Below are 13,765 nucleotides of genomic sequence, written 5' to 3'. Positions count from 1 at the left end.
TGCGTAAGACAGCACAGGTAAAACTTTATGTTAGGAGTATCCCACTGGATAAAAAGAAACTGCAGATCGTGAAATAGAGACACAAAAGCAGGTGCTTACAGTAACATGCTCGCAGCCAGATGAAGACTATGACAGATCTTATCATTTATATTATTATAGTGCCTAAAAATCATAAGCATTGGCCCTTAACACTTCCCATTCAGAATGCTAAGGCCTGGTACTAAACACAAGCATGTGGCACAATAAGTTTTAGGCTGAGCACAATTCTTCAAATATATTTGCTTACCTTTGTGACAGCTTTTGAAGAAAAGGTAATTTCATCAATAAAAGTGACAATATCATCTGGATCAAGTCTATCAAAGTACTTTGAACACATATCATAAGCATGTAGCCACTCATCCATACTTTCTGGTATTTTTTTAATGAGATGCTGATCGCCATTCCAAAACAGTTTTTGTAACCAGACAGCATAAACAGAGCTTGGTGACAGCATGCTGCCATCTTTTTTAGGAATTTTGGGAGCCAGTTTGGAAATAGATAGGATATTTTGACTTGTGAGAACAGGCTGCAGTATTTCCAGGGGGTTTTCATTCTCATCTGTTAGTTTTTTGTAATTAAGACCTATTGAGATAAGGAGAAAAAGACAAACAACATCAAGTTATGAATAGACAAATCTACTCAAACAAACATTTATGCTTAAAAAAAAAAATCAGCACTACACTAGTATCTACAGAACTAGAAAAGCTCTATTCCATCCTCTTTCACAATCATAATACTGACAGACTGAGGAGAAAGACAAGTTTGTATACAGGTGATGTCATGGGATTTTATGATGTCCTGATGTGTGTAAAAATATTTTAACATTACATATCAATACAAATTTTAAAAAAGTCCCAAACAGATTGTCTAAAAAGTAAAAATACATATATGTAGTATATAGAATTGTGCTACTATTTTAATACATAGCCTAGAAGACCTCATCCACCTCAGGACATTGGTCTTCATTAATAGAAAAGGTGAAAAAGTTTATTCTTATCATGTAAGAATTGTTACTTATTACCTTCCTCAGCAAAAACAGACCACCTACAAGCAAGCTAAGGTCATCTAGAGATAGGACATGTAAATTCATTTACTTGAATACCTATATAATACAAGAGTCCTATTGCTACTTTGGTTCCTACAGGAAGAATACTCTTGAAAACTATTCTAGCAGTCACAAAATACTTCTATGCTGCTTTATTGTCTATGCATATAAATCCTACTTCTAATTCCTATTCCTAATTCCTATTCCAACTTTAACTGGATAGAATCAAAGAAACAGAACAGTAGGGGCCTCTGGAGACCACCTACTCCAATTCCTCTGCTAAGACAGGTATGCCTCCATCAGTTTGAAAATAGAACACATTCAGGTGAGTTTTGAAAGTCTCCAGAGAAAAAGAGTCCATAACTTCTCTGAGCAGCCTCCTCAAGTGCTCTGTCACTCTCAAATTAAAGCAGTATCTCCTTATTTTCAAGTGAAACTTCGTGTGTTCTATTTTATACTCCTTGCCCCCTGTCCTATCACTAGCCACCACTGAGAAGAGCCCAGGACCTCCATCCTGTAGACATTTATGTGCATTTGTAAGACCACCCTTCTCCAGGCTAAACAAACACGTCTCAGCCTCTCCTCATAAGAGAGATACTCCAGTCCACAAATCACCCTCATAGCCCTCTGCTGGACTCTCTCCAGTAGTTGTCTGTTGTTCTTGAACTGGGGAACTCAGAATTGAACAAGATACTCCAAGTGCAAGCGTCGCCAGGGCAAATTAGAGGGGAAGGAGAATCTTCCTCAACTTGCTGGCTACCCTCCCCTTAGCACACTGCAGAGTTATGTTGGCCACCTTGGCCAGGAGAGCACATTGCCTGTCGTCCACCAACACTCTCAGGTCCTTCTCTGCAAAGCACTCAGTGCATTCTATCTTTTTCTTAATGTACTTAGGGTCTCTACAGGCACATTAATGCTGTTCCTTGCCTACTATCTATAAACTACATTGAACATCAAGAGGGTTTAATATGATAGGCTCAGTTTTTCCCATTCAAAGTGAGTAATTCATGCCTGATGTTTGGCTGCAGAACTTCTTTAAACATTTACAAATCTGAAGGCAAAAATATTAACTTCACAGACTTTTTTCTTTGAGAAACATCATAACTGATGTGTTTAAAAACGCATCAATAAGAACTGAAGGGAATCCTTCCTCAAAAAAAAAAAAATCTTGCCTATTATCTTCAATTTCTCTTAATTCTGCAAAGTTGGTGTCTGATAGACATAAGGATTTAGTATCAAACAATTAACAACTTCCCCACAGGAGGTAATTCTATAGAGTAATTTTCATTCTGAAACTGGACTTGGAGTTATTTGACTAAAAATCAAGACACTGCTAAAACTTGGCTAATAAGCAAATTACAACTAGCAGCTCACTTTTAAATGCACTGTCTGATAATAAAGTTGGACAAATATAACATGGTAGTTCTGCAAAGGCAAAGGCAACATGAAGAGTGAAATAAAATAAAATTACAATGTTCAAAGGTGCTAACATATTACAGGATTTAGGCTTTTGAAAGGTAAACACTCTTAAGTTCTTTGAGAACATTCACAGTATCACAGTATCATCAGGGTTGGAAGAGACCTCACAGATCATCAAGTCCAACCCTTTACCACAGAGCTCAAGGCTAGACCATGGCACCAAGTGCCACATCCAATCCTGCCTTGAACAGCCCCAGGGACGACGACTCCACCACCTCCCCGGGCAGCCCATTCCAGTGTCCAATGACTCTCTCAGTGAAGAACTTTCTCCTCACCTCCAGCCTAAATCTCCCCTGGCGTAGCTTGAGGCTGTGTCCTCTCGTTCTGGCGCTGGCCACCTGAGAGAAGAGAGAAACCTCCTCCTGGCCACAACCACCCCTCAGGTAGTTGTAGACAGCAATAAGGTCACCCCTGAGCCTCCTCTTCCAGGCTAAACAATCCCAGCTCCCTCAGCCTCTCCTCGTAGGGCTGTGCTCAAGGCCTCTCACCAGCCTCAACGCCCTTCTCTGGACACGCTCAAGCATCTCAATGTCCCTTCTAAACTGGGGGGCCCAGAACTGAACACAGTACTCAAGGTGTGGTCTAACCAGTGCAGAGTACAGGGGCAGAATGACCTCCCTGCTCCTGCTGACCACACCATTCCTGATGCAGGCCAGGATGCCATTGGCTCTCTTGGCCACCTGGGCACACTGCTGGCTCATGTTCAGGCGGGTATCAATCAGCACCCCCAGATCCCTCTCTGTCTGGCTGCTCTCCAGCCACTCCGACCCCAGCCTGTATCTCTCCATGGGGTTGTTGTGGCCTAAGTGCAGCACCCTGCACTTGGAGCTATTGAACCCCATCCCATTGGACTCTGCCCATCTGTCCAGGCGTTCAAGGTCCCGCTGCAGAGCCCTTCTGCCTTCCAACACATTCATGTTAAACCTGCAGTGTTAAAAAATATGCTCTAGGTGATCTGTATTTTTAATTGAAAAACAAAATCACTTTGAACCAACAGAAATATTTTCTTCAATATTTTTTGCTTGTTATAAACTAAGTTTCCAGCAATACAAAATGAAGGAACTTACTCCTACAAGCTGTGCTTAACCTCACGTATTCATGTGATAGGCTCATTGAAAGTTAACTAGTTAAATAACCTGGAGAGTATAAACCAGATAAACCTAATCATGTCAACATTCAAATAACAGAATAATAAATGCAACTATGGAAAACAGAAATAGGAACTGCCCTACCTGGAGCAACTGCTTTGAATTTCTTCAGGAGTCGGATGTGACTTTCAGGTTTAATAGCATGCTTCACCACTTCTGAGCAACCACAGCTTTCAAGGAGTGTAAAATAATACAGCAGTCGCTGGTGATCTCTGCCTTCAATACTCGGGTAAACATATTTAACCATGCGTTCATGTAAGCTTTCAGGGTTGGTTTTCAGAGTCTCAAACAGACCAAGACTTTTTGCTCTTTCTTCTATTTCCAGTGTCGATAACCTACATTTAGAAATAATTGCATCTTTAAAAGCCTGGATGTGCCATGAAAGACCTTTCAGCTGCACACTTGGGAGACAGGACAACATTTTCCTTCGTTCAAGGGTCAATTTAAAGACTAAGTGCTCATTCATGAGTATTTAGGTAGTTGTTACTCGCTGTAAACAAAAACTAAGGACCTCTTGTACTTCCTGATCTTGTTATTTGCTGGCTTGGACATGCAGATTAAGGGTCATGAACACTGAAGTGGGATTCAAATCAGCATGCTGAATCTCTAAGTATAGCTATACCTAAAAGTAGACATATGTCCAGATTGCATGTACAGGAAGCCTTTTATAAGACAAACAAAACCCAATCAATTCCTTCTGCAGAGCAAAACCTCCACAACAAATAAACAAAGAATGAACTCCTGGCTTAATGATACTAGGAAATCTTACTGCCCACTTAAAAGTTCTCCCAATGTGTTACATTCTGTTTGTTGTAGTTGATGAGCACCTGTGCACACTTTTGGAGACAAATTATCACTGAAAATTGTCTCTTGCTCACTTGTTAATCTCTTTGACACTAATATCATGCATAGCATATTTCATTTGACACTTTTGTTGAGTTGCTCCTCAAAGTGTCATCCAAGAAAGCATATGAAAGTATCATCAGTTCTTGGTTTGACCTCAGTCAATCTCACTGTTTCAGGACAGGTTTCTCATGACCCTTTAGAAAAGAATACAGCAGCTCTTTCACAGCATGAAATCGGATATCTCCAGCAGACTACATAAAAGATAGATGAACACAATCACTCCTTCACTCCTTTATTTCTCAGGTGGAAGAAAAATGGGTGCCTGCCAAGGAAGTCTGATCATAAGTTTATTCAATCATCAACTGAAAATTTTACTTAAAATCAAAGGAAAGAAGTAACCTACAGATGACATTTGATTTGGAAACCTGATGTCTTCTAACTCTATTTGATTTTATTCCACATTAAAAACTGATTAACAACATTTTTTTTCCAGAGTATAAATGCCATATATAAGTTACTTATTTTTACATCTAGAAGTCACTCAAGTTAGGTTGTTAACCTTGTAAGTTTTATCTTAACACTCTTAATTTCTTGTAAAGTGTTCTGCCATATTAATGGAAATAAGTACAGTATTACTGGAAATAAAGCATCACTCAGTCTTAATATCACACAAAACAGACACTTGGACTTGATGTACTTCAGGACTGTGATCTGAATACATTATTTTGTCCACATTTAAAGTTCAAAGTAAAGGCTAGATGGACATTAAATTATATCAACAGGATGTACAGAATGTGCTTTTGAGGTGGAGATGGGGGCAAACACACCATTCAAAAAGATCCTGGAATAATAGATTGCATGACAGGCAAACAAAATTTCCTGTGGTTGAAGCCAAAAATACATTTTATATATCTTTAGCACTCAAATATGGTCAGATACTTCAAAAGAAACAAATGAATTTCCTTTTTTTTTTTTTTAAATGTAGTTATAAACCATTTTAAGATTCAAATTCACCACATGTTGAATGAACACCACACTTTCCTGTTATCAAACAATCAAAGAAATAGTTAATAGAAACTACATAAGAGCTTATTTTGGTCTTCTCCCTGTGAGAAGTGGCTTATAGAAATACCAAATATTCTGTTAAAGAGCTTAAGTCAGAATAAACTTCTTTTCAGTTCAGAATGAATGCACAACGCAGCATGTATTATTAATGTCATAATCCCAAGACTGAAATATACTATAATGGCCATATGCTGTCAATCAACTTTAAAATGAGATTATGATAAAACAAAACCACACACAGCAGCGTATTATGCTATTATACATCAATTTGCAGGACTTTGTTTTGAATATCATTAGGGAAAAGGTTGTTACCTTAAACTTCAGTGATTTCAGTATTCTATGAATACTAACTCATGAAGGACAAGAACAAAGCAAATTATAGAAAACTGTTGCAAAATACCTTTGGTAATACTCTAGTCTCAGGGAAGTCAGCTGGCTCTTTCACATTCACCCTAATGCTGTCATGTTTATATGTGACTGTCTATTTTGTTTAAAGCATTAAATAATTTATCAGCATCAACAGTTATAGGGTGTGACTTGTGTTTTCTGAAGGAAGTAAACAAAATCAGAAAATCCCAGAATGTGATTTCATCTTCTCAGATCCTGCACCAACATCTATCAGGCTCTGTTTTTTTTTTTTTTGTTTCGTGTTTTATAAAATGTTTAATGCTTTTTAATTAATAGTTAATGTTAAGAGAGGTACTGCTGCAAGCTAAAGCTGCTTTCACAATTTAAAACTTAAAGTGAATGACTAATTAGATCATGTCTGTCTGAACAGTACATAAGAGCTGCTGTATTACACAGGGGGCTCTGTCTCGCTGTCATCTGCATGCACAAACCAGGTGCCTAACTCAGTCTTTCATCAAATGGGTTTATCCATCTTTTCAGTGGGCAAAATGCACATGACTGACTGACAAGTTGTCTGAGTTCTTAAAAAAATAAAACAAAAGAAGAAAAAATACAACACAAAACAAAGGCCCTGCAATCAATCTGGGAATAGAAACATCAAGTATCCCTCCCCTGCAAGGCCCTGAACCAATGCCAGATTTGGTCTGCTACAAATTTGTAGGCTAATATAGTCTTTATCATAGAATCAAGCAGGTTGGAAGAGATCTTCAAGATCATCCAGTCCAAGCTACCATCCAGTCCTGTCCAATCAACTAGACCATGGCACTAAGTGCCTCATCCAGGCTTTTCTTGAACACCTCCAAGGACAGTGACTCCACCTCCCTGGGCAGCCCATTCCAATGCCAATCACTCTCTCTGGGAAGAACTTCCTCCTAACATCCAGCCCAGACCTCCCATGGCACAGCTTGAGACTGTGTCCCCTTGTTCTATTGCTGGTTGCCTGGCAGAAGAGACCAGCTCCCACCTGGCTACAACCTCACTTCAGGTAGTTGTAGGCAGCAATGAGGTCACCCCTGAGCCTTCTCTTCTCCAGGATAAACAACCCCAGCTCCCTCAGCCTTGCCTCAGAGGGTTTGCGTTCCAGGCCTTTCACCACCTTCATCTCCCTTCTCTGCACACGTTCCAGCACCTCAACATCTCTCTTGAATTGAGGAGCCCAGAACTGGACACAGCACTCAAGGTGTGGCCTGACCAGTGCTGAGTACAGGTGAAGAATAACCTCCCTCGTCCTACTGGCCACACTGTTCCTGATACAGATCAGGACGCCATTGGCTCTCTTGGCCACCTGGGCACACTGCTGGCTTTAACAATACTGACTTGAAAAGTGTTCCTATCAAAAACGGAACCTAAAATGGACAGATTAAGAATGTGAATGGGAAGCTCCAGTATATTTATTCACTTTGTTGCTACGTATAAGAGAGATCTAGAAATAACAAAAGTGTTTTTTAAAATAATTACAGGGTCCCAGGCAACCAGCAATAGAACAAGGGGACACAGTCTCAAGTTGTGCTGGGGAAAGTATAGGCTGGATGTTAGGAGGAAGTTTTTCCCAGAGAGAGTGATTTCCCATTGGAATGGGCTGCCCAGGGAGATGGTGGAGTCACCATCTCTGGAGGTGTTCAAGAAAAGCCTGGACAAGGCACTTAGTGCCATGGTCTAGTTGACTGGCTAGGGCTGGGGGATAAGTTGGACTGGATGATCTTGGATGTCTCTTCCAACCTCATTTGATTCTATGAAAGGGACCCAAGGAGATCATCAAGTCCAAACCCCTGCCAGAGCAGGACCATACAATCTAGCACAGATCACAGAGGAATCTCCAGAGAAGGAGATTATACATAAAAACTATCAAGTTTCAAGACATATTTCAAAAGACTGTAGAAATATTCACAAGGTAAGTTCATATCAGCAGGGAACACTAAGCATTTAAAGCCGTGAAAACCTAAACACTAAAACAAAAGTCCTGGGATACTTCGAAGAACCGTAAAACACATATGGACTTTTGTCATTGTTTACAACACCTGTTTTCATGGCTGGTTACCAAAGAATCACATGGGGAAAAAAAATCCCAAGCTACTATAACACAAGAAATGTGTGATGCACTTCCCCTGACACACTTCAATTTGTCATGGGTTAGCCCATATTTCTGTGTAATAGAATCACAGGTATATTTACAGGGGAGATGACTTACCCACTGTCAGTGAATAAAAACTCCAGATGGGTCACATAAACTTCCCAAAATGGAACATTGTATCTCTGAGCCAAAGAAATAGCAATCTTGTAGACATTTTCTTCCAGCGTTCTTATAAAGGAGAAACAGGGAAGAAAACAAAGAAATGTTACACTAAGCCCCTAGGCACCTGGCATGAAAACAAATATTTACATTGAAACAGTAATGACTTCTTTTAAAACCATAAACCAAGAAACTAGAATCACTGATAAATAAAAATACACAAACTGTGTGTTCTTGAATTTGGTTATACTCAGTGCTCCCTTTGGAAAGAGAAGGAGGAGGGGGGAAATATCAAACTACATATTCGAAGACAGGCATCTAACTCAACACACACTTGTGTTCTTAATGATAGTCCTGCTTCACCTCTCATTTCATTGCAATCACAAAGTGACAAAGTATGTACTGTGTCACAGGCATCATTTAGTTGATTTCATTGCAAAACTGTTTTAGCACAACTGGTGTATAGGTCTGTAGGAATGCAAAGTGAAGAAGGATGTGGGAACGGAGTGAAGAAGGATAATGACAAGGGGATGCTGACCTTGTTTCCCACCAGCTGCTGGCTACCTTATCTCAGAAAGCATAATGGACACCTCCTTAATGAGAAAAACAAGGAGTGGTTTATGTTGATGGAGTGGGTTGTCCTTGACTAATTGTGCTGATGTGTAGGTATGTGCCTTGTGGCCCCGAGGGATGTACTGAGGGCCAAAATGATCAATAAAGGTCTCTGGCATTGAATCGTCTGGAGTCCATGTGGTATTGCCTTTGATCACAGTGATCTATGAGGGCCTTGACCACATTTCCCATGGTAAGCTATTCAGGGTTCTGCAACACCTGAGGTAAATCAGGGGTGTTTTACAACACCGGTCCTCAAAGCTCTTCCTGGAACTTGACAGACAGACATATTCTTACCATTTGCAGATTAAAAGAATGGTTTTCAACCCAGCAAGCAATGATGTATGTAAAAGAGAATGATGACCGAGGTTGCTTTTTTTAATAGTCCATACAAGTGACCTAAGCCTTTAGATGCAGTTCTATTCTAGTTTTCAACATTAAGTAGCAATAGGACAACACCACATTGTAAACTGCAGATTAGAAGCCACAGGTTGTGCACACTGTCACTCAGTGCATGAAAGCAGATATGATTTTAAGCAGGAATACACAGCGGCTGTTGCGAAATCTCAACACAAGTATGCCACGGGCTACGACGCCATAGGCATCAGAAGAGACAGGGAGACACTTGATGCAAGCAATTCAATCCATTTATTGCATTCCAAATGTGTTCATATACCTTCCATCAGAAGGCTACAAATTGCATTAAACTGCAATTGGTTACATGCACGTGCATTAGTAATGACATACTAATTGGCATAGGCATTCATCATATTCTCTCAACAATGCCTACATTGTGCCTAAGCAATCTAAGCAGAGATAAGTGAAAATCACAGGCTCAAGCCTTACATTTGTTTATATCTGTTACACCATTCTCTAAGGTCATTCAAACCTTCTATTTTATCTTAACTCAGTACTTCTGAGCTTGTGCACTCTCGTCTGTCCATGGCTTATGCTCCAGTGTACCATAATCAGACAATGCTATAGAATCACTACATTTAATATTACTATTCCCAACACATGTATTCTTCAGAAATGATTGGATGTACTGTAAAAAAGGAGGATTACTAGTTTAGGTGAAGTTTGACACAAAGACTATGGCACTGGCCAAGTGGGAAACCACAAGATATTCAGCATAAAGTACACTGAAGGCTACGTTAATAGAAATAATACTCTGCAGGCTTATCCTCCTCATCATCAGCACTGATCTCAAGTCTTTCATTAATTGAAAAAACAACCAACCCTCTTCAAGGGGGGTTAACTTCTTGAGAACTAACCTTAATTAAGTCTGTGATGCACCCAAATATTTAAATAAAGGATAAATAATGTAAGTAAGCTCTGATGACTGTATATCAAATATGGAAGGTAAAATTGACAACTACTTATTAGGTTGATTTAGCAAATTGCTCATTCTAGTACAAAGCTCTTTTGTAAATGAGAGTCATCCCTTCCAGGTGTTGTTCCTGTGAATGGCACTTCATAAAAGACTTTTAAACAGGAGGCACTTAATGATAATTCAGAAATAAGAAAAAATATGCTACACAATTACATTGAATTTGCACATTGTTTTCATTAGAAAATGCAGATTAAGAGTCAACTGAGAAGATTAAAGCAAGGAAATTGCAAGCTGAACATGTAATTAACTGGATCCTTGTAACTGCCTAATACAGAATTGCCACTCTCATCTACACACTGTGATGCCTTGTTTTTACTAACCCTTTAATACTGTCTCTCTACTTACTGTAAGATTTTTTTTTCATTATATTTACTTTATTTTTACCAAAGACAGTATCTAAAGGACTCCTGAATGAGAATGGAAAAAGAATGCTCATCCCCCCCCCAAAAAAAAAAAACTGTAATAAAAGAAGAATCTTGGTGTTGGAAATTACTATACATAACCATCAAGATGTAACATCCACCTAGGGACCTACTGTTAATGTATGTGCTCAATGAATAGTATACACAAACAAGGTAACACCAGTGGAAACATTAGAAGCTTACAAGCTATTTTTATGAATGCAGTGCCAAAATCTATGCAGCCATGTTTTGTTGATTCAATGCAGCATTTTGGTGTTCAACACTTGGGGATGCACCACTATTCCTATCCAGCATTTCATATCAATGTTTTTGCACTAACAAATTTCTATTGGAATTGTAGCTATGGCACAACAACATAGGCAGAAGACTGTAGGTATCTAAATATGCTTTTTGAAAGCTTAATGTAGCAGCTTAAAATTAGGTTAAAAATGATACCGAAAGCTTCTTATTGTACAAAACCTTGACAGTCTAGCAGCTATTCAACTGTGATTGCTTTCAAAATACAGAACATTCAATTATATTAATTACTTGTTCACAGCTTAAAGTACCTGCATTCAGATGTTAATTAAAATTAAAAGACAGTACTACCCCTTATCTTTCCGTTTTTCCTATTCTGGTGAGACAAAACCATTTCAAATACCAAAACATGTGCAATCAAGGCTTCAGTTCTTCCAAATGACTACAGGGGGAGTAACTTTAACTAAATTATTGAAAATAAAATACAGCTTATGAAACTTTTTTTTTCCCCTACTACAGTTCATTACAGTATTTGATGCTTGGGCATACCCTAAAAGATTTGATAGGGCAGGTTTATTACAGTAGATGAAGAAGAGAACAGATCTCCAACTACACTCCAACTTTGTTCATCCCTGATTAACTTTAATATTAGCAGATAATAAACAAAGTCTTATAGTTTCTGTTAAAAGCTATTGATTCCTTAATTTGAACAACATCTCACTTGACTAGTGAAATTGAAAAGGCTCAAATTGTAGCAGTGTTATGGTGCAAATATCTGAAGTAGCTAGTAATTTATCCTTTTCTAAAGGTCAGCACCACTTCGAATTTGCTTCCCTAATTTAAAGCTCAAAGTAAATCCATTTTAAAATAAACACAGCAGACATGACTTACTCTGCCAATCCTAGTATTGTTTCTCTCTTGTATTGTCCATCTGCTGTAAACCTCTGCACATCCACGCCTTTGCCAAGTCCTTGCAGAATCTGAGCTTGAGTGAAATCCAGTAGTCGTTCATTATAGTACTGCAGCTGATTTATCAAAGTTGCAATTTCTTCAGGCCAGTCTGTGCAGTCATACTGGGAAACATGCTTTGTGACCATCTGAATCAACTCCTTTGGATCAGCCTGTAAAAATAATTCACCACATTTTGAAAAAAGCCCTGTAAATTTCTACCACACACAAAAACTTGTAATTGAAACTTGCACTCAGAAACAAACTATTTCCATTTCAGAGAAGCTTTATGTACAAAAGAATCCCCAATTTTCTCTAAGGGCTATTCACCATAATGGCAACATTTATCCCGATGTTAAAATTTAGAGTATTCCATATGCTACAAAAATTCAAACTTACCTAATAGTAAGTTTACTACTAGTAAGCTCTTCACTATGACTGAATTTATGTGGTTTTTTAACTCCTCACTTTTATTAATGTTCAAATAGGCAACTGAAGGGTAAAACACTTAAATCATATTACCAATCTCTCCTCAACTACAGCACTAGAAGTAAGTTTAGTCTAAACCAGAAACTCTCTCAAAAATATGAATGGAAGTCATATTGGAAATGGGGGTGGGGGGGGGTGGGGTGAGGTGTTACTACATTTCTGATACACTTCTATTATACAGATTGATAAAAGAAAGAGCTTAGCTTCTTGCCTGTCAAACACTAATACTTTGAAGCAACATGAAGTGTTGAAAGATTACAACAGGCACTACTTACAACCTTGAGTCTTCACAGAAGTCTAGAATTGTTTTGGTTGCAAAAGACCTTTAAGGTGATTAAATCCAACCATTACCTATGTCTACCAAGTCTGGTGCTAAACCATGCTCCTTCAGCAGCATATATCTCTGTGTCCTCATCCCTCCAGGGATGATTATTCAACCACGCCCCTCAGAGCACTATTCTAGTGTTTGAGAACCTCTTGAATGAAGTTACTTTTAATATCCAATCTGAATCTACTCTGAGGCAACTTGAGGCCATTTCCTCTCATCCTACCATTTGCTAGAAAGGAGAAGAGGAGGCTCAGGAGTGACCTCATTGCTGCCTACAACTACCTGAAGGGAGGTTGTAGGCAGGTGGGGGTTGGTCTCTTCTCCCGGACAACCAGCAATAGAACAAGGGGACGCAGTCTCAAGTTGTGCTGGGGGATGTATAGCCTGGATATTAGGAGGAAGTTCTTGACAGAGAGAGTGATTGGCATTGGAATGGGCTGCCCAGGGAGGTGGTGGAGTCGCCATCCCTGGAGGTGTTCAAGCGAAGCCTGGCTGAGGCACTTAGTGCCATGGTCTAATTGACTGGCTAGGGCTGGACTGGATGATTTTGGACATCTCTTCCAACCTGGCTGATTCTATGATTCTAAGAGACCAACAATACCTTCCTAGAAGGTGGCGGAAGGCTGAGGTCTTCTTTTCTCCAGACTAAACAACTCCAGTTCCCTCAGCTGCCCCTCATAAGACCTGTTCTCAATGTCTTTCTTGTAGTGAGGGCTCCAAAACCGAACACATTACCAAAAGGTGTGGCCTCACCAGTGCCAAATAAAGGGTGACAAAACTTTCCAGTCCTGTTTGTCCCACTGTTTCTGATCCATTTGAATGCAGCTGTGTTTGATACAGAGTCAGCACACATAATAATTTGATTTCTCTCTTCCAAAAAGAATGAGGCCACCAGCAGTACAATGCCATAAGGAAGCAAAGCAAATGCTCTATAGTGCTCACAGAGGGAAAGACACCCAAAAATACCTGGAAGATGTCAATTGGAGCTTAAACATTTTCTAAAACAAACAGCTGAAGTAACTGCTGTGATCCCAAAAATGGGGATTGTTACAGAAGGTTTTGTTCAATTAGAAACT

The 13,765-nt window shown here is 39.3% G+C and overlaps 1 protein-coding gene across 4 annotated transcripts in view; it reads right to left on the bottom strand.

Moving 5' to 3' along the window:
* The window catches only part of NBAS (NBAS subunit of NRZ tethering complex), a 168,189-nt gene that overhangs the window by 59,361 nt on the left and 95,063 nt on the right, over positions 1–13,765 (bottom strand). For all 4 annotated transcript variants that reach the window (XM_064146440.1, XM_064146439.1, XM_064146437.1 and 1 more), the window contains exons 41-44: positions 11,816–12,045; positions 8,219–8,329; positions 3,796–4,046; positions 287–621 (exon numbers count right to left, since the gene is read on the bottom strand). In XM_064146440.1, coding sequence (XP_064002510.1) covers positions 287–621; positions 3,796–4,046; positions 8,219–8,329; positions 11,816–12,045 — 927 coding nt within the window. The remainder of the gene's footprint in view (positions 1–286; positions 622–3,795; positions 4,047–8,218; positions 8,330–11,815; positions 12,046–13,765) is intronic.

This window comes from Pogoniulus pusillus, chromosome 7, assembly GCF_015220805.1.
Source record: "Pogoniulus pusillus isolate bPogPus1 chromosome 7, bPogPus1.pri, whole genome shotgun sequence".
Classification (NCBI taxonomy): domain Eukaryota; kingdom Metazoa; phylum Chordata; class Aves; order Piciformes; family Lybiidae; genus Pogoniulus; species Pogoniulus pusillus.
This window is presented reverse-complemented; position numbering and strand designations above follow the sequence as displayed.